The sequence below is a fragment of the Nomascus leucogenys genome, chromosome 3, assembly GCF_006542625.1.
Source record: "Nomascus leucogenys isolate Asia chromosome 3, Asia_NLE_v1, whole genome shotgun sequence".
Taxonomy (NCBI): Eukaryota; Metazoa; Chordata; class Mammalia; order Primates; family Hylobatidae; genus Nomascus; species Nomascus leucogenys.
The window spans coordinates 135835702-135857426 of NC_044383.1; the positions used below are offsets into that span (position 1 = coordinate 135835702).

The window sequence follows — 21725 nt, forward strand, 5'->3', positions numbered from 1 at the left end:
ACACCTGGCTAGTTTTTGTATTCTTTTGTAGAGATGGGGTTTTGCCATTTTGCTTAGGCTGCTCTCAAACTCCTGTGCTCAAGCAATCTACCTGCTTCTGCCTCCCAAAGTGCTGGGATTATAGGTGTGAGCCACTGTGTATGTTTTCATGTTTTCTACTAAAAGCAGTAGAATCAAATGTAGAAATTTCTTCCCATCAGGTGGGAGGCAGGGTGTGTGGTGGCTCACTCCTGTAATCCCAGCACTTTGGGAGGCCGAGGTGGGCAGATCATGAGGTCAGGAATTTGAGACCAGCCTGACCAACATGGTGAAACCCTGTCTCTACTGAAAATACAAAAAAATTAGCCAGGCATGGTCGTGCGTGCCTGTAATCCCAACTACTCAGGAGGCTGAGGCAGGAGAATCACTTGAACCTGGGAGGCGGAGGTTGCAGTGAGCTGAGATCGTGCCACTGCACTCCAGCCTGGGTGACAGGGCAAGACTCTCTCAAAAAAAAAAAAAAAAAAAAAAAAAAGGAAATTCCTCCCTGTCAAATTCTTTATGTAACATTTTAATATTTAAAGTTATACTTTAGATGGAATTTAAGTAAAAAATTATTGTACTACTATTAAATATTGGTAATTTTCTTCAAAGTTCTAGATTTGATCTAAGAAACATAATTTTTCTTAGTATTACAAGTTTTATTAAATGAGAGTGATAGTTGAGAAAGTTGTATATATGGTAAATAATTTATGATAAACTGAGTGTTTAGCAATCTATAGAAAAGGCTTAAGCTATTTTTGTTTTCTCTTTGCAGAATATGACTTTAGATAAGGAAAAACTTCCATAATACTTTAGAAAAACAAATTTAGCCCAATGAGCTACTGAATTGTTTTCTCTTTTCCAGGTTGGATGTACTGGAAAAGTCATAGGAATTGATCACATTAAAGAGCTAGTAGATGACTCAATAAATAATGTCAGGAAGGATGATCCAACACTTCTGTCTTCAGGGAGAGTACAGCTTGTTGGTAAGTATCAGGAAACTTTAAAAATTTCTTCGGAGGATTTTTATTTTCAGAAGATCCAATGCAAGCTAAATAATACTCAGGTAATTATTGCTCTTTTTTTACAATCACTTTTAAGTACTAAAAAATAAAAACGATTATTCTTTTTGCTCACCTAGTGAGTGTTTTGCAGCCATCTCTTTGTGAGTTTAATTTTGTATTTTCCTATTTACCTCTGAGATTGAATTTTTTGTAATGTCTTTGGACATTTGGATTTTGTCTTTTGTGAAGTGCCTGTTCAGATATTGGATTGCTTGTATTTTTGACTTATAGGGCTTCTAGCCCTTTGTCTATATATATAAATACATTTCTTCTCCCATCTGAGGTGTGCCTTTTCATCTTATTTGTACCCTTTTGATAACAAATTCTTAATTTTAATGTGGTCAGACTTACCAATTTTTTTCAGTGCTTTCTGTGTCCTTTTTAAGGATACTCTGAGGCCATGAAGATATGTGTCTTATTATTTCTTAGAACCTTTATCTTTTTAGCTTTTCATGTTTAGGTCTTTGATCTTCCTGATGTTGGTTTCTGTGTATGTATGAGGTAAAGGTGCAGTTATATGTTTTTGTATATGAATATCCAGTTGTATTCCCCAGACACACTCAGTTCTGTTTAAAAAATAAAATATTGGCCAGGAGTGGTGGCTCACATCTGTAATCCCAGCACTTTGGGAGGCTGAGGCGGGCAGATCATGAGGTCAAGAGTTTGAGACCAGCGTGGCCAACATGGTGAGACCCCGTCTCTACTAAAAATACAAAAATTAGGGGGGCGTGGTAGCACATGCCTGTAGTCCCAGCTACTCAGGAGGCTGAGGCAGGAGAATCGCTTGAACCCGAGAGGCGGAGGTTGCAGTAAGCTGAGATCGCGCCACTGAACTCCAGCCTGGTGACAGAGCTAGAGTCCATCTCAAAAAAGTAAATAAATAAAATAAAATAAAGGCCCAGGCAGCTCTAGTAGCCACAGCCGCCTGAGTGGCTGCCTCCACAGCCACCTCTAGAGGGATCTGGCTGAGGAGGAAGTAGAGGTGTTGCTGGCCTTGGCCTTTGCCGTGATCCTCTGTGGACGCTGAAAGGGGAATACAGGAGTAAACCACACCAAAATGAGTCTCGTGTTGCCAGTGAGGGACATGAGAGATCAAGAGATAGATGAAGGTCAAGTGACAGATCACAGGATTCATCTCATGAAAGAACAGAGTCTCAACTCACTTCTTGTATTAGAAATGTTACTTCTCTGGCTGGACGTGGTGGCTCACGCCTGTAATCCCAGCACTTTGGGAGGTCGAGGCAGGCAGATCAGTTGAGGTCAGGAGTTCGAGAGCAGCCTGGCCAACATGGTGAAACCCCGTCTCTACTAAAAATACAGAAATAAGCCAGGCGTGGTGGCAGGCGCCTGTAATCCCAGCTACTCAGGAACTTGAGGCAGGAGAATCACTTGAACCCGGGAGGCGGAGGTTGCAGTGAGCCCAGATCGCGCCATTGCACTCTAGCCTGGGGGACAAGAGCGAGACTTCGTCTCAAAAAAAAAAAAAAAAAAAAAAAAAAAACCACACAAAGAAATGTTACTTCTCCAACACGACAGCACCATGTTGCATGAGAAAAAGATCACAGTTCCTCTCGTCCAAGTAGTCCCTGTTCTCCAAAAGCCTCCCCAAATGGTTCCATTAGCAATGCTGGGAACAGCAGTAGAAACAGTAGTCAGTCAAGTTTAGATAATAGCTGTTAAGATATCTGGGGAGATGGTGTTTGTATTTGAGAATGCAAAAGAAGGAGTTCGAAATATAAGAACATCTGAATGAATAGCACCAATAGTGAGTAACACTAGATTTGTTGTAGACCCATCCGTTTCTACTGCACAGCCAAATACAGTGTTGGGCAGGATGTTTGTTTGGATCTGGCCGAGAACATAACTTTACACAACCCAATGAGAAAGGAGAGTATGAAGTAGCAGAGGGAATTGGTTCCACTGTGTATCAATCTATTCTGGATTACTATAAAATAGGAATTACCTGTTGTCCTGATGGCATAACTGTTCCTGAATTGAGAGAAGCATGGGACTATCTATGTATATCTTTTGAATGTAGTACTATTAAGGTACTATATCTTAAGTTAACTTAAATAGGTGCTTCTGCCAAAGTATTCCTCCAGTAAAATTCATATAGTTTGCTGCCCATAAGGAGCAAAAAATATTTATCTTGGGCTTATTTGAATGATTAGGATGAGATTTAAAACGGAACTTATCAGTTCCGTTATCTCCAGTGCCGTTTCATTCTTTAGAGTGAGTCACGTGCAGGGATTGTGAACGTCAGAGGTGGTTTATTATCCAGTCTGCCTTATTCTTAATCTGTTCACAGATATTTATTTACTAATGCTTTCGTTCTTAAGAGTTGTGGGATAGAGGCTGGGTGCAGTGTCTCACACCTGTAAACCCAGCACTTTGGGAGGCTGAGGTGGGTGGATCACCTGAGGTCAGGAGTTCAAAAAAAAGAGTCGTGAGATAGGAAAATGAAGTGCTTTTCATTTACTAAATGATTGTTAACTCCAGTTTTTAATCAAAATAAAATTCCATTGTTTTAATGTTTCTGACCAAACAAAAAATAAAATAAAATGAGTTAAAAACAGCAAAAAAGTGAATATCCAGTTGTCCCAGGATCATTTATTGAAAAATCTATCCTTTCTCCATTGTAAATCTCCTGTACTAGAATTCTTCACATTAAGTTTGATCTAAACAGGTTTTTAAAGCATAGCTGTTTTTCTTTCAGTGGGGGATGGAAGAATGGGATATGCTGAAGAAGCCCCTTATGATGCCATTCACGTGGGAGCTGCAGCCCCTGTTGTACCCCAGGCGGTGAGTCGGGATTTTTTCTGTTTTTGTGTTTTTATTCAACTAAAACTCTACAAGACTTAAATAGAAAAGACTTCTAGATGATGTTCAAAATATAATTAGACTTTTATATCATACATTTTGGTTACAATGAGCTGTTACTCTTTTCTTTTTTCATATGCAAACAATTGTATAAATAACGTGAAAATTACTAAATCCCAGTTTGTGATGCTCATATTTGATCCAGGTAAGAACTAGGACAACAGTAGAATTGGGAAAATCCCTCTGGAGTTTATGACCTGATAATCAGTTTTATTTTATTTATTTATTTTTATTTTATTTTTTTTGAGGTGGAGTTTTGCTCTTGTTGCCCAGGCTGGAGTGCAGTGGTGCAATTTCAGCTCACTGCAACCTCTACCTCCTGGGTTCAAGTGATTCTCCTGCCTCAGCCTCCCAAGTAGCTGGGATTACAGGCGCCTGCCACCACGCCCAGCTAATTTTTGTATTTTTAGTAGAGACGGGGTTTCACCATGTTGGCCAGGCTGGTCTCGAACTCCTGACTTCGGGTGATCTGCCTGCCTCAACCTCCGAAAGTGCTGGGATTACAGGCGTGAGCCACTGCACCCGGCCAGTTTGATGTTTTTTAAATACCAGAATACGTAAGGCTGTATTTGGTGTATGGGAGATATGAGAAAGTATTTGCCATACATTATATTTTCACAAAGCTTGTATTCTAGAAGAGATATGTCATATATGTAACCGGGAAATTAGCAATATGATAGCATATAATTAACACAGGATATCTATTGGAAGGAAAATAAAATATGCCTATGAGGGAGAGAATTGTGCAGTGAGTGGTCAAGGAGACATCACACATGGATGGAACTTGAACTGAATCTTAAAGAATAGTAGGATATATGGCCAGGTATGGTGGCTCATGCCTGTAACCCCAGCACCTTGAGAGGCCAAGGTGGGAGGATTGCTTGAGCCTAGGAGTTTGAGACCAGTCTGAGTTACTGTTAAAAAAAAAAAAATTAGCCAGGCACAGTGGCGCATATGCCTGTAGCCCCAGCTACTCTGGAGGCTGAGGTGGGAGAACTGCTTGAGCCCAAGCAGTTGAGGCTGCATTGAGCCCTGTTTTTGCTGTGGCACTCTAGCCTATGGTCCTAGATTTCTGTTACATATGCCTTTTGCGTAGTTCTTGACTAGATGACCAGGGGATGAAGGTGACACTGTTTCTTCTGCCTAGTCTCATCCGTTTTTTTTGTAGGCTTAGATCAGTTATGGGAAGCTGAAAGTTGTATAATTTGTTCTGGTCATTGACTTGCTGCTTATTGGCCGAGTGACTGGGAAAATGACTTAATTGCTTTGGCCCTGTTGATTATCTGTTTAAAAAAAAAAAAAAAAAAAAAGTAGCTCACGCCTGTAATCCCAGCACTTTGGGAGGCTAAGGCAGATGAATCACTTGTGCTCAGAAGTTCGAGACCAGCCTGGGCAACATGGCAAAACCCCATCTCTACAAAAAATACAAAAAATTAGATGTGGCAGGCGCTTGTAGTCCCAGCTACTCAAGAGGCTGAGGTGGGAGGATAGCTTGGATTGTGTGAGCCTGAGAGGTTGAGGCTGCAGTGAGCCATGCTTGTTCTACTACATCATTCCAGCCTGGGTGACAAAGTGAGACCCTGTCTCAAAAAAAAAAAAAAAAGGTAGATTGAACTGGTGGTTTTAACACATTTTTACTGAAGTATTAATATAATGTAGAAAGTTTTACAAGTCATAAACGAACAGCTCAATTAATTTGAACACATGACCAATGGGTTTTTAACTTTTCAAAAAAAATATTGACAACCTAGAGTGAACAGTTAAAATCTGAAATAGAACTGTGTGCTTAAATGAGGGGCGTGGGTGCAGGGCCCATTTCTCCCTACTGGGACCCTGAAGTGATCTTGAAAGATATTTCTAGATTTAATTAAATTGAATTTAAATATTGTAGTAATACTTGCAAGTATTATAGGGGTATGTACACATCTGATTTAAGATAGATGTACTGAAGGGGCTTTCCAGTTTTAAGATAGCAGAATGAAGATGTTTATGCCTTCTCTTGGATATCACCCCAAGATAACCAGAAAAACAGAAGCATAAACTCCATACTCAATTAACTAGGAGACTATACCTGCAATCCTGAACTCCACAGTGTGTGAAGATAGAAAGCAGTTGGAATAATAGCTGACCCAGGAGGGTGGAGGAAGTAGAAACTAAAGAGATTACAGAGTGAAATATTATGCATACGCAGTTTGCTCTGCAAAACTCTGAAAAGGCTTAGGAATTGGTGGCATCAAGACCTTGAAAATCATAGGTAAAGCATGGGTCTGAAAGGAGGGAATGCTGCTTGAGACTCCGCATGAGGAATAATTGGCACTAAATCCCTGAGTAAGAAATTTTCTAAAAACTGATGGACATAATTCTAACACAAAGAATTTTTAAAATAAGAAAAAAGAACAACCATATCATTTATATTCAGAATATTAGGGGATAAAGAGAAGATTCTGAAGGCCTCTAGAGGCCAGGTGTGGTGGCTCACATTTGTAATCTCAGCAGTTTGGGAGGCCAAGGAAGGAGGATCGCTTGAGGATCTGAGTTTGAGACCAGCCTAGGCAACATAGCGAGACCCCATCTGTACAAAAAAATTTAAAAATTAGCCAGATGTGGCAGCCTGTGCCTGTAGTCCCAGCTACATGGGAGGCTGAGGTGGGAGGATTGCTTGAGCCCAGGAAGTTGAGATTTCAGTGAACCATGATTGCACCACTGTATTCCAGCCTAGGTGACAGAGCAAGACCCTGTCTCTAAAAAAAATAAAAGCTTCTAGAAAAATAAAACAGATCTCCTGTTAAGGACTGGTAATCAGAAAGGCATCAGACTGCAAACAGCATTAGAATTTGTAAGTCAGAGTACCAAACCATCAAATTCTGAATTGAAAATTATTTCCAACCTTGAATTCTGTATGCACACACATCACCAAGATAGTTTTAGGTTTGCAAATCTCCATCTCTTTCTTTTAATACATTCCATGCAGTATTTCACAAAATGCTTCTGAAGGAACTTTCTTAAATGATTAAGGTGTCTTAAAATGTCTTAAAATTTAATGTCTTAAAATGCCATTTTTGTCATCCAAAATTGAAATGAGGGAAGAGACAGACAGTAGGAAAAAACCAAAAGAGGAAGCCACATAGGGCATCTTGATCAGGCAGAGGCATGGAAGTTTGTGGGATTGTTACAAAGGCAAGGGCCTGGATGGAAGCTGTGCAGCAGGCCTGGAGAATAACCAGCTCAGATTTGGAGCAAGAGGGGGAAAGGAAACAATCATTGGATACTTCTTGACTCAGCAGCAAATCATAGTTACACAGTCATAACTAAAAATGATTTTAATAAAAAATGATTCGTTGGACTGGGGGAAGGAAGCAGAATGTAGATTAAGAGAGTTCAATCCTTATCTAGCATATGTTTTGAAATATAAAGGTAAATACTAGAAGACATAGCTAAAAGGATTTGAAATTACTGGATTTAGAGAGCAAGGGTGGGGGTAGGGAGAGGAAGTCAGCTGTTTTTCATTATAAGCCTTGAAATTGAGAAAAACAACAAGATAGACTTGCAGACAGCCAAAATTTTGATTGAGGGCACCCTTTCCTGAGGTAGTAAATATCCAAAGTAAGGTTTCTGGCTGGGCATGGTGGCTCATGCCTGTAATCCCAGTATTTTAGGAGGCCGAGGTGAGCGGATCACTTGAGGTTAGGAGTTCGAGACCAGCCTGGCCAACACATTGAAAGCCTGTCTCTACTAAAAATACAAAAAAAATTAGTTGGGCTTGGTGGTGGGCACCTGTAATCCCAGCTACTTGGGAGGCTGAGGCATGAGAATTACTTGAACCCGGGAGGCGGAGGTTGCAGTGAGCTGAGATCGTGCTGCTGCACTCCAGCCTGGGTGACAGAGCGAGACTCAGTCTCAAAACAACAAAAAACTACAACAAAAAACAAAACAAAAAACCAAAGTAAGGTTTCTTCTTTAATGTTTTTTATTAATAGTGATCTGTAAAGCTATATGAAAATGGTAACATCATTTAAAAGTTTTCTGACTGTAAGAGCTTTCATTGAGTACTCTTGGTTCTTCATTGACAGGAGTGTCCTCATTCTAATGCTGCAGGGACTCCAGCCCTTCCTTCCCTCCTTATGGTACCAGTAAACCTCAATTGAATCGTATAACTAGGGTTCCCTTATCCCTTCAGTGATGCCCTAGATTCTACAATAATAGGATAGGGATTCCTTGCTGATTTTCTACACTTCCTCTCCTCCCCTCCTCCTTCCTTCAAACCCACAAAGATTCAAAACAGGCACACAGGCATTAGAATTCTATGCTCTGCCTTTGGCCCGCCAAGAAGATAGTTCTGTATTAGTTGGTTCAGTTCAAACATTTTGAGCACTACAGTTGTACCAGGTACTGTGTCAGATGCTAAAGACACAAAGATGAATAAGACACAGTCCCCATCCTGAAGAGCTTGTCGTTTATTAGAGGCTGATAGTTGAGTAATAATATAACAGTCAAAGTATATATAGGGTGAGTATCCCTTATCCAAAATGTTTGGGACCAGAAGTGTTTTGGATTTTGGATTTTTTCAGATTTTTTTGCATTTTGGAATATTTACATATACATAATGAGATATCTTGGGAATGGGACCAAGTCTAAACATAAAACTCATTTATGTTATACCTCTTACACACGTAGCCTGAAGGTAATTTTGTATAATATTTCAAATAATTTTGTGCATGGAATAAAATTGTGAAGGCATTTTGACTGTGACTTGCCACACGAGGTCAGGTGTGAAATTATCTACTTATGGTGTCATGTTGATGTTCAGAGTTTTGGATTTTGGAGCATTTCCAGTTTTGGGTTTTCAGATTATTGATGCTCAAGCTGTATATATATACTATGTATTTATTTTTAAGACAGAGTCTCACTCTGTCACCCAGGCTGGAGTGTGGTGGCGTGATCTTGGCTAACTGCAGCCTCCATCTGTGGGTTCAAGCAATTCTCCTGCCTCAGCCTCCCGAGTAGATAGGACTACAGGCATCTGACACCATGCCTGGCTGATTTTTGTACTTTTTAAGTAGAGTTGGGGTTTCACTGTGTTGGCCAGGCTGGTCTTGAACTCCTGACCTCAAGTGATCTGCCCACCTTGGCCTCCCAAAGTGCCGGGATTACAGGCGTGAGCCACCGTGTCTGGCCTTAACCTGTATATACTAAATAAAGAACGTTTCTGCTTTCTGCCTATGGATACTAAAAGTTGTTTATAATGATGTCAAATGACTATTAATATAAAATCTGGGCCAGGCACAGTAGCTCACGCCTGTAATCCAAGCACTTTGGGAAGCCGAAGTGGGTGGAGTACTTGAGGTCAGGAGTTCGGGACCAGTGTGGCCAATATGGTGAAACCCCGTCTCTACTAAAAACACAAAAATTAGCTGGGCATGGTGGCGTGTGCCTGTGGTCCCAGCTACTTGGGAGACTGAGGCAGGAGAATCGCTCGAACCCAGGAGGCAGAGGTTGCAGTGAGCTGAGATTGTGTCACTGCACTCCAGCCTGGGCGACAAGAGTGAGACCCTGTCTCAAAAATAAATAAAATAAAATCTGTAACTTGGTGTGTATGTGCTTTTTTTTTTCTTTTAGCTAATAGATCAGTTAAAGCCTGGAGGAAGATTGATACTGCCTGTAGGTCCTGCAGGCGGAAACCAAATGTTGGAGCAGTATGACAAGCTACAAGATGGCAGCGTCAAAATGAAGCCTCTGATGGGGGTGATATACGTGCCTTTAACAGATAAAGAAAAGCAGTGGTCCAGGTGGAAGTGATTTTATCTTCTGCTCTTTCTTCTTCCACACATGCAAGGTGAAAGGGTGTGGATTTTAAGACATTAGACTACAAGAGCTGTTTTTGGTTGTCACCTTTATGCTCCTCCATTATAACATCAGAAATTCATTACATTAAAAATGTGAAAAATGTTGCATGGTCTGCCCTTATTTGGGTTTAACATATATATCTTTGGGAAAGGGAGGTTGAGACTTGTTGGCACAAAGGCTTTTTTTTTTTAGAGAGACTTTCAGCTTCAATTCAGTACTTTGTAAGGATTTTTTATTCATTATCAACCACTCTGCTTTTATATTTTTAAATTATTTTTATAGCACTGGATGGGCATGGAAACCATGAGTTTGGTCTGTAAAAGAGGCCAGGCGGAGTGGCTCATGCCTGTAATCCCAGCACTTTGGGAGGCCAAGGTGGGCAGATCACTTGAGGTCAGGAGTTTGAGACTAGCCTGGCCAACATGGTGAAACCCCATCTCTATTAAAAATACAAAATCAGGCTGGGCGCGGTGGCTCAAGCCTGTAATCCCAGCACTTTGGGAGGCCGAGGCGGGTGGATCACGAGGTCAGGAGATCGAGACCATCCTGGCTAACACGATGAAACCCCCTCTCTACTAAAAAATACAAAAAAATTAGCCGGGTGTGTTGGTGGGCGCCTGTGGTCCCAGCTACTCGGGAGGCTGAGGCAGGAGAATGGCGTGAACCCAGGAGGTGGAGGTTGCGGTGAGCCGAGATCGCGCCACCGCACTCCAGCCTGGGGGACAGAGAAAGACTCCGTCTCAAAAAAAAAAAAAAAAAAAAAAAAATACAAAATCAGCTGGGCGTGGTGGCGCAGGCCTGTAATCCCAGCTACTCAGGAGGCTGAGCCAGGATAATTGCTTAAACCCTGGAGGCGGAGGTTGCAGTGGGCCGAGATTTTGACACTGCACTCCAGCCTGGGAGACAGAGCAAGGCTGTCACAAAAAAAAAAAAAAAAAAAAAAAACAAGGGGCCATCATTTCCTGCCCTGTTTATTGTACCAACAAGGAGAAAGAAGGGGAAAGATAACAGTCGTCTCAGTTTTCTAAAATGTCAGAATACCAGAGAGGACATTCTACCTCTCAGCTTGGTTTATCTGTTTCAACCAAATCATAGATACCTGACAGCCCATGCCTATTTTTCATTCAGCCTTGTTTAAGAGTCACCTTCTCCCCATTCTATAGAATAGGCCAGCCACTGTTTAAGCTATTCTGGCTAAATTCCTAGGGAGAGGCAAGGATTCTACAAGTTACCCAATGAGTGCCCAGGTCTCACAAACCCACCCAAAGGGTCAGCAGCATGCAGCAACTTTCAGCACAGCATGGCTTATAAAGAATGTCCACTTTTGTTTTATGTCTCAGCATAATCTGAATATTTTGTTTGAAGCCAAGATTTCTCTTCTCTTTTCCTCCCCTTCCCACTCCCTTCCATGAGAGAGAGTGACATCAGTACATAACAGTGCCATTAGCTCAAATTACTTGAAATTAAATGCCAAAACAAGAAATGCTTTACAGTTTCCTTGTCTTAGAATCTATTTTTATAAAGATCCTTATTTTAAAATAGTTCTTAATAAGTAAAAGAGGTGATAATAAGTTTAATAGATCTCTCAATTTTGTTTTTATTCTTCACCAATAGCTATTTTCGGTGAATTAGAGCATGGAGCACAGCCACTGAAAAAAAAAAAAAAAAAAAGCATTTTAGGCCAGGCATTTTGGGAGGCTGAGGCGAGCCAATCATCTTAAGTCAGGAATTTGAGACCAGCCTGGCCAACATGGTGAAACCCTGTCTCTACTAAAAACACAAAAATTGGCTGGGCATGGTGGCTTGCATCTGTAGTCCCAGACACTCAGGAGGCTGAGGTAGGAGAATTGCTTGAACCCAGGAGGCGGAGGTTGCAGTGAGTCGAGATCACACTACTGCATTCTAGCCTGGGTGACAGAGCGAGACTCTGTCTCAAAAAAAAAAAAAAAAATTAAAAAAACTAAAAAGGCATTTAAAAAATTACTGGTTTCTTCAACTGGAATCAGATGTAGTTATTAACAACTAACTAAAACCTTCCTTCACTTTGCTTCTAGTATGGTTTATACAATTACGTAATTGTGAGATTATTATAGTATAAAAGGGGCAAATATGTTACTGAAATTACTGAAATTTGATAAGAAGAGTTGATTTTCATTAGAAACTTAGAAATTTTTCTTTTTATCTACAGTAAATATTAGTGTTGAACATCTTGCCTATAATTTAATTATGAAGGAATTATAAAAAGAGAATTTCGTTTTTATGACTAGAGGTAGATTTACTGTGAAGCTAACAAAGCTGAAGCTGCAGAGTCCTTGCTTGCCTAGGTTTTCTCTGACCCTGTTCTTAATTTAATTTAATTAAAAAAAATTTTTTTTGAGACAGAGTCCTGCTGTTACCCAGGCTGTGTAGAGCAGTGGTGCAATCTCAGCTCACTACAACCTCCGTCTCCCAGGTTCAAGCAATTCTCCTGCCTCAGCTTCCCAAGTAGCTGAAAGTATAGGTGCCCAGCTAAATTTTGTATTTTTAGTAGAGAAGGGGTTTCACCATGTTGGCTAGGCTGGTCTCGAACTCCTGACCTCAGGTGATCTGCCCACCTCGGCCTCCCAAAGTGCTGGGATTACAGGTGTCAGCCACCATGCCTGGCCCTGTTCTTAATTTTATATTATGCATAGTCTTACTGATTTTTTTTAACTTCATGGAAAGGTTCCCCTGTTCTCTAATTATATAAACCTTAGGCCCCCACAAAACCTGAATCCACTTTTGATAAAACCAAACTATTTGTATTAACAAATTTAAAATAGGGCCAGGTACGGTGGCTCATGCCTGTAATCCCAATGCTTTGGGAGGTTGAGGTGGGAGGATCACTTGAGGCCAGAAGTTCAAGACAAGCCTGGGAAACAGTGAGACCTCGTATCTACTAAAAATTTAAGAACTAGCCAGGCGTGGTGGTGTGCACCTCTAGTTCTGGCTACTTGGGAGGCTGAGATAAGAGGATCACTTAAGCCCAGAAGTGGCTGTGAGCTGTGATCACCACAGCATTCCAGGCTGGGCAACAGAGCAAGATCTTATCTCTAAAAAATATATTTAGAATAATTTTTAAATTTATGGACAATTATTCAGTCATCTGCTTAAACATTAAATGTATACCTGCTTTTAGGCTGGGTGCAGTGGCTCACACCTATAATCCCAGCACTTTGGGAGGCCGAGGTGGGTGGATCACAAGGTCAGGAGATCGAGACCATCCTGGGTAACATGGTGAAACCCTGTCTCTACTAAAAATACAAAAAAATTAGCCGGGCGTGGTGGCAGGCGCTTCTAGTCCCAGCTACTCGGGAGGCTGAAGCAGGAGAATGGCATGAACCTGGGAGGCAGAGCTTGCAGTGAGCCGAGATCGCGCCACTGCACTCCAGCCTGGGCAACAGAGCGAGACCCGTCTCAAAAAATGTATACCTGATTTTCTTTTTTACCTTCAAAGTTTTTTAAAAATTGAGCAAATTTAGGCTGGGCACAGTGGCTCACGCCTGTAATCCCAGCACTTTGGGAGGCTGAGGCAGGCGGATCACGAGGTCAGGAAATCCACCATCCTGGCCAACATGGTGAAACTCCATCTCTACTAAAAAAAAAAATACAAAAATTAGCTTGGCGTGGTGGCGGGCACCTGTAGTTCCAGCTATTCGGGAGGCTGAGGCAGGAGAATCGCTTGAACCCGGGAGGTGGAGGTTGCAGTGAGCCTACATTGTGCCACTGTACTCTAGCCTGGCGACAGAGCAAGACTCTGTCTCAAAAAAAAAAAAAAAAAATCGAGCAAATTTACATATTTGCACCATCAGAAAAAAAAAATTTCTCCAGCTGTACCAGGAGGACTTTCTAATTTTTCTGTTGTAGATGCTTTTCTTTGGCCATTTGTTCAGTTGTTAAATATTTTTCAGTGTGAGGATCTTCTTAATATTATTCGTGAATTCAACCAATATGCATATGCCAACTAGGCCAGGCACTGTACTAGGTGCCAGGAGTCGTCAGCTGTGAATTTGAAACTGACTGCTCTCATGGAGCTTACAGTAACGTAGGAGATGCAAAGACCAAGATGAATAGGCAGTTACAGGGTAGTGTTCACACTCCCAGTAGGGAGCCAGGCATTGAAGTGATCAGAATTACATGTCAGAAAGATAACTCTAGCTGTCATGTAGAGAGTAGCCTGGGAAAGGACAAAAGTTGAGTCAGAAACAGGAAGTGGTTATAGCAATTCAGGGGTGAAATGATGGTCTGCATTAAGGCAGTGTTAGTAAGGATAGAGAGAAGTGGGTGGATAGCTACATCTAAAATACTGTCACTGTTTTCTGGGAATTATCATCTAAAAAGTTCCCTAGTCAACTTCTTGCCAGGCTACGTGATTTCTGTTCTTTCAAACTTTCTGTTTTTGTTTTTGTTTTGTTTTATTTTGTTTTATTTTGTTTTGTTTTGATACAGTCTCTCTGTCACCCAAGCTGGAGTGCAGTGGCATGATCTCTGCTCACTGCAGCCTCAACCTCCTGGGCTCAAGCGATCCCCCCTGCCTCAGCCTCCTGAGTAGCTGGGACCACAGGCTGTGCCACCATACTCAGCTGATTTTCTTGTTTTTTTTTTTTTTGTAGACAAGGGGTTTTGCCATGTTGCCCAGGCTGGTCTCGGACTCCTGAGCTCAAGCGTTCCACCCACCTCAGCCTCCCAAAGTGCTGAGATTACAGGCTTGAGCCACCAGCCTCAAACTTTCTTCAGGATTACTTTAACTCATTATAATACTTTCCTAGGAACCTTCTTTTGTGTCTCACCAGCTTTCCACCTTTCTTACTGAGGAATAATCCAGAGCTAATTGCGGTGCTCTGATGAGGGTGAGGTCCCATTTTTGCTGAGGAGATGTGGCAGAAACTGTATTTTTAAAAATGAGAATTAGTGGACATGCGGAATTCTAGTACCAGGTAAAGATCCAAACTTGAATGTAGACTTGAGTCTTTTTACACTTGGTTGGAAAGATGTCACTTGTAATTTTGGTGGATTAATAGAAGGGGAGAGACAATGCCAGATCTATAGGCCAGAGACCTAGAATCTGTGGAATTGTGTTCATAACTATGGACATGTAATAGTTGTATTAGTTGCTACAGAAAGTTAATAGTTCTTAAGTATGTATTTTATTTTAAATAAATTATATGTAAAAATATTTTGTTAATCTTCTGGTAAAAGCTTTATTTTTATTTTTATTTATTTATATATATTTTTGAGACAGTCTTGCTCTGTCGCCCAGGCTGGAGTGCAGTGATGCGATCTCGGCTCACTGCAACCTCCACCTCCTGGGTTCAAGTGATTCTCCTGCCTCACCCTCCCGTATAGCTGGGACTACAGGTGTGCACCATGAGGCCCAGCTAATTTTTGTATTTTTAGTAGAGACGGGGTTTCACTGTGTTGACCAGGCTGGTCTCAAACTCCTGAAATCAAGTGATCTGCCTGCCTCAGCCTCCCAAAGTGCTGGGATTACAGGTGTGAGCCACCACACCCAGACTATTTTTGTTTTTAGTAGTCACAAGAGTTAGTGTAATTGGTCCATCTTTAGTTTGTGAAACTGAGGAATGTTCAAGTTTATTATTCCATAAGCTCTTTGTTTATTGATGTCTTCTTAAAGTGCCTTGCATCTATGAAAAAGATGTTAGGAATTGACTGCATTTCCAAGATTGACAGTATTGGTGCTAAGGGATCCAATTGATCCTGTGTTCCATACTCTATATTGTTCCTTTTTAATCTTTTTACATATGTTCCAGTATTGTGACATACATTGCATCCTTAAAAGCAGGGATATATTCTGTTACTTTTGGAATTCTTTTTGTCTCTCATAATGCTTCGTACAAAGCAAATTGTACAGCACTTTTATTACCTTGGAAGATCCATGAAATTATTAGAAAACATTCATGGATTTTGACTGTTGTTTCCTTACAGTATATCTTTTCATTCTTGGTAAAGAATGTATAAGACTAAATGTTAGTATCATAGAGTTACTAAAATCTAATAAATAAATTATGTATAATTATATACCAGTAGAAATATATAGTTATTAACCTAATGAATATATTTAGCATAGTATAAAGCAATTTTAAAGAGCCTTTTGAAAAATTTAGTACATACTTTTTTTTTTCTTTTCTTTTTTTAAATTTTATTATTATTATAGTTTAAGTTTTAGGGTACATGTGCACAATGTGCAGGTTTGTTACATATGTATACATGTGCCATGTTGGTGTGCTGCACCCATTAACTCGTCATTTAGCATTAGGTATATCTCCTAATGCTATCCCTCCCCCCTCCCCCCACCCCACAACAGTCCCCGGAGTGTGATGTTCCCCTTCCTGTGTCCATGTGTTCTCATTGTTCAATTCCCACCTATGAGTGAGAACATGCGGTGTTTGGTTTTTTGTCCTTGTGATAGTTTGCTGAGAATGATGGTTTCCAGTTTCATCCATGTCCTTACAAACGACATGAACTCATCCTTTTTTATGGCTGCATAGTATTCCATGGTGTATATGTGCCACATTTTCTTAATCCAGTCTATCATTGATGGACATTTGGGTTGGTTCCAAGTCTTTGCTATTGTGAATAGTGCCGCAATAAACATACGTGTGCATGTGTCTTTATAGCAGCATGATTTATAATCCTTTGGGTATATACCCAGTAATGGGATGGCTGGGTCAAATGGTATTTCTAGTTCTAGATCCTTGAGGAATCGCCACACTGTCTTCCACAATGGTTAAACTAGTTTACAGTCCCACCAACAGTGTAAAAGTGTTCCTATTTCTCCACATCCTCTCCAGCACCTGTTGTTTCCTGACTTTTTAATGATCACCATTCTAACTGGTGTGAGATGGTATCTCATTGTGGTTGTGATTTGCATTTCTCTGATGGCCGGTAATGATGAGCATTTTTTCATGTGTCTGTTGGCTGCATACATGTCTTCTTTTGAGAAGTGTCTGTTCATATCCTTTGCCCACTTTTTGATGGGGTTGTTTGATTTTTTTTTGTAAATTTGTTTAAGTTCTTTGTAGATTCTGGATATTAGCCCTTTGTCAGATGGGGAGATTGCAAAAATTTTCTCCCATTCTGTAGGTTGCCTGTTCACTCTGATGGTAGTTTCTTTTGCTGTGCAGAAGCTCTTTAGTTTAATTAGATCCCATTTGTCAATTTTGGCTTTTGTTGCCATTGCTTTTGGTGTTTTAGACATGAAGTCCTTGCCCATGCCTATGTCCTGAATGGTATTGCCTAGGTTTTCTTCTAGGGTTTTTATGGTTTTAGGTCTAACATGTAAGTCTTTAATCTATCTTGAATTAATTTTTGTATAAGGTGTAAGGAAGGAATCCAGTTTCAGCTTTCTACATATGGCTAGCCAGTTTTCCCAGCACCATTTATTAAATAGGGAATCCTTTTCCCATTGCTTGTTTTTGTCAGGTTTGTCAAAGATCAGATGGTTGTAGATATGTGGCATTATTTCTGAGGGCTCTATTCTGTTCCATTGATCTATATCTCTGTTTTGGTACCAGTACCATGCTGTTTTGGTTACTGTAGCCTTGTAATATAGTTTGAAGTCAGGTAGCATGATGCCTCTGGCTTTGTTCTTTTGGCTTAGGATTGACTTGGCGATGCGGGCTCTTTTTTGGTTCCATATGAACTTTAAAGTAGTTTTTTCCAATTCTGTGAAGAAAGTCATTGGTAGCTTGATGGGGATGGCATTGAATCTATAAATTACCTTGGGCAGTATGGCCATTTTCAAGATACGGATTCTTCCTACCCATGAGCATGGAATGTTCTTCCATTTGTTTGTGTCCTCTTTTATTTCATTGAGCAGTGGTTTGTAGTTCTCCTTGAAGAGGTCCTTCACATTCCTTGTAAGTTGGATTCCTAGGTATTTTATTTTCTTTGAAGCAATTGTGAATGGGAGTTCACTCATGATTTGGCTCTCTGTTTGTCTGTTATTGGTGTATAAGAATGCTTGTGATTTTTGTACGTTGATTTTGTATCCTGAGACTTTGCTGAAGTTGCTTATCAGCTTGAGATTTTGGGCTGAGACAATGGGGTTTTCTAGATATACAATCATGTCATCTGCAAACAGGGACAATTTGACTTCCTTTGTAAATGATCTATGCATGTAAGTCAGATAAAGAAATGGTCATACAGAATTTTGAACATTGGGAAAAATTTAATAACTTGAAAGTTACATGGATTTTAGAGTATTAGTCTTTTACAAGATTGTGCATGTGCTGGCAGCAAGTTTTTGTTTTTCCCTAGCACCCCTAATTTTAAAATTCAGGTCTATAAACCTAATTTCTTTTCCTTTTTTAAAGTATTTTTTAGACGGAGGGGATAGTTGGAAAAATGGTACTATGTTGTTGAGGGGGCATTAATTTATTTACAATATACTTAATGTCTTGCAGCAGGTAAATTGTAGTAAATTATTATTATTGTTTTCTGAGATGGAGTCTCGCTCTGTCGCCCAGGCTGGAGTGCAGTGGTGCGATCTCAGCTCGCTGCAACCTTTGCCTCCCTGGTTCAAGCAATTCTCCTGCCTCAGCCTCCTGAGTAGCTAGGATTACAGGTGCATGCCACCACACCCGGCTAATTATTTGTATTTTTAGTAGAGATGAGGTTTCACCGTGTTAGCCAGGATGGTCTCGATCTCCTGACCTCATGATCCCGCTGCCTTGGCCTCCCACAGTGCTGGGATTACAGGTGTGAGCCACTGCCCCTGGCCAAATTGTAGTAAATTATTTAAAAATAACAGTATCTTTGGCTTGGGCACAGTGGCTCACACCTGTAATCCCAGCACTTTGGGAGGCTGAGGTGGGCAGATCACTTGAGGTCAGGAGTTCGAGACCAGCCTGACCAATGTGGTGAAACCCTGTCTACTAATAATACAAAAAAAAATTTAGCCAGGTGTGGTGGTGCCTGCCTGTAATCCCAGCTACTCGGGAGGCTGAGGCAGGAGAATTGCTGGAACCTGGGAGGCAGAGGTTGCAGTGAGCCGTGATCACGCCACTGCACTCCAGCCTAGGCGACAGAGCGAGACTCTGTCTCAAAAAAAAAAAAAAAGAAAAAAGCCAAAACAAGAAAAACAATATCTTCAATTCATATTCTAAAAAGCAGAAGTGAATTTTACTTTATGAATAGAGCACTTTGCAAGTAATTGTTTGTCAACCAAATATTTTAATGCCTGCATGAGTTTAAGTAAAAGCTGTTCTATGAGAATTATAATATTGTTATTTGGAAGAATATACTAAGAGGAAGCAGACTTATGATTTGTCATTTAATAGATAATCCAATACTGTAGGATAAAGGCAGCTTATTGGAGAAATAATTTTAGAAATATTTTCTTGTACAATTTACAAAATTTAGTTTAAAAAAATTGTCCAGTAATTTACCCCCACTTACTTGTGAAATTATGAGCTCTTTTCTTCTTCCCTTCAAATTTATCTTAACGACTTTTTCAAAACTTTTAACTTCAATTTTTATTGCCGACAAGTTGCTAGGATAGTACAAATAACTCCTAAATCTCTACATCCAGAGTTATCAATTATTATCATTTTTCTACATTTCTTTCCCCTCTTTCTATATATACATATATGTAATTTTTTTCCTTTTTCTTAAACCACTTGAGACTTAATTATCAATATCATGCTTCTTTACCCCTAAAGTTCTTGTTTTTGTCACTCAGATTACCTTCAGCTATGAGGCTTGTGGGCTTTTCTCGTGGTTTTATTCATTTTTTCACTTTTAACAGTTTTACTGAGGTATAACTGAGATACCATACAGTTTATTTTAGACTGTATTTTTATTCCTTCCTTCCTCTCACTGGCAGTTGCTGGTACAGTGCTGCACCTGGCTGAGCGAATGGTTTCTTTTGGAGCTGATAAAGCTGCCTTATGAAATCAGCTGACAGGTATACGATACCTACAGATGATGCCTTTTCTCTCAGAGGGCTTGGGTTGAGATTGACCCACTCCGCAATTGCTAGTGGACATTCTGAGCAAAAGACCACATTTCTGTCCAATTTTGTGAATGTAACTATTAACTCATTTGAACTCTAAAACACTTAAGTTGTCGTTTTACTATAGTGTAAAGATGACCATAGTTCTAAAAGATAATTTTTCTGAATTTTGACATTGAAGGAAGAAATCTGTTTTTAGAAATCAAAAATGAAGAACTCACGCCCTTTAGGTTGCATACTTGGTTCTGGAGTGGCATGGAAGATGTTTGGAATGGCTGACCCTCTGTTGCTTTCACTTGGGTTGTTTGGTTTTTTATTTTTTAAATATATTGCTTGGTGATCAGCGCATTTTTATTTACTTAATAGTTGTATCTAAACTATTATAAAGCCAAATTGGGCAGTGTGTAACTTCTACTAATGTATTTCTCTCTTTTTTCCTCACAGGGATGAATTGTAAAAGCAACATCAGCTTGACCAGTATAAAATTACAGTGGATTGCTCATCTCAGTCCTCAAAGCTTTTTGAAAACCAACACCATCACAGCTTGTTTTGGACTTTGTTACACTGTTATTTTCAGCATGAAAATGTTTGTTTTTTTAGGGTTTCTGATTCTTCAAAGAGGCACAGAGCCAAATTGGTAGAGGAAGGATGCAAAGTATAAATTTGTGTAATATTACTTTAACATGCCCATATTTTACTTGGAAATATTAAAGGAAAGGGTTCTGTAAAATGGAAAACTTAGTTTGTGAATTGATTTTGAGGAGTGATTTTTCTTTTCTTGGACACTTAGTTCTGTTCTGATATTAATTTATCAGATTGCTTTTGTGCATTGGATAACACCACCATTCACAAGTTAAGATTCTTGGTATTTGGATGTCTGTTAGATGCTACTAAGAAAATAGACATGAGCTTTCTTTTTAAAGCTTTTGATGTGGTGTCATAGAATAGCATGTTGTAGATACAATCAGCTGCTTTGTTACCTTAAAACTAGGCATTTGTAAATATTAAACCTTAAGATGGCAGGTGATGTCCTGTAAACACTCAGCTGTTCAGATTGGACATAACTGACTTAGTTCTTCCCTTCTCTCTCTCTCAAAATTATAGGAGACTTGTAGCTTAGTGTTGTTTTCTGTTTCTAATTTGCTGCTGATAATGTATATGAACTTAACATGCTGTGTAAGCTGTGTCCTAGTTCTTGAACAGTTTATGCAGTGCTGCTTTGCCAAATAAAGTTAAAAGTAAAAGAGGCATTGGTTGTTTTTGAATATAGAAGAAAGAACAGCAAGTCCACCAGATAGGGAGTGTTTATGATCACGGGAAAAAGACTATTTCTCTGGTTGTTTCCTTTTGCGAAGTCTGAGTAAGTAAATAGCATTAATCCAACTGTACATTGTAGAATGTGACTACACTACTCCGGGGCCAGGACCGTACGTCAGTCGTCGTTTCTCTTTGACTCCCTAGCCCAGGGCTTGTCCTGTAGTAGCTAGACAGTAAATGCTGGTGAGTGAGTGGTGAATGTATTGACTTAAAGTCAGGAAAGAACAGAATTGAGGATGAACAGGCCAAAACCCATCTCTCACCTATACAAAGATTTATTAATACAATGACTATAGCTGAATTTCTAAGAAGGCAGTAGCACTTTGGGATCTTATTTAAATGTTGTGATTTATGACTTTTATAATAAGAAATTCTGAACTGAGGAAATATAAGCTCCAGAATGAGCAGAATCAGCACTCCCAGCAAAGCCCCTCTACTGGGTGCATGTGTGGGTGCGTAATTCTGGCAAAGAACCTTTGTGGGCATGTGAGACACTCCCCCCAGCTCTTGAAAAAAGTCTTAAATATTACTTCTTTACAAATGGCTTTTAGGCTGGGTGCGGTGGCTCACGCCTGTAATCCCAGCACTTTGGGAGGCCGAGATGG

General features: G+C 40.1%; 1 protein-coding gene across 5 annotated transcripts in view; it reads left to right on the top strand.

The window, feature by feature from the left end:
• Positions 1-21053, top strand: part of PCMT1 (protein-L-isoaspartate (D-aspartate) O-methyltransferase) — a 64625-nt gene extending 43572 nt beyond the window's left edge. For 2 of the 5 annotated variants that reach the window (XM_004087663.3, XM_003255867.3), the window contains 4 exons: positions 887-1007; positions 3802-3887; positions 9582-9751; positions 20248-21053. In XM_004087663.3, the coding sequence (XP_004087711.1) occupies positions 887-1007; positions 3802-3887; positions 9582-9751; positions 20248-20260 (390 nt within the window). In that variant the 3' untranslated portion in view covers positions 20261-21053. Of the gene's footprint in view, positions 1-886; positions 1008-3801; positions 3888-9581; positions 9799-20247 lie in introns of all 5 variants that reach the window. The other 3 variants (XM_004087662.3, XM_003255866.3, XM_012506007.2) reach the window with 2 other exon arrangements.
• The last annotated feature ends 672 nt before the right edge of the window (positions 21054-21725 follow it).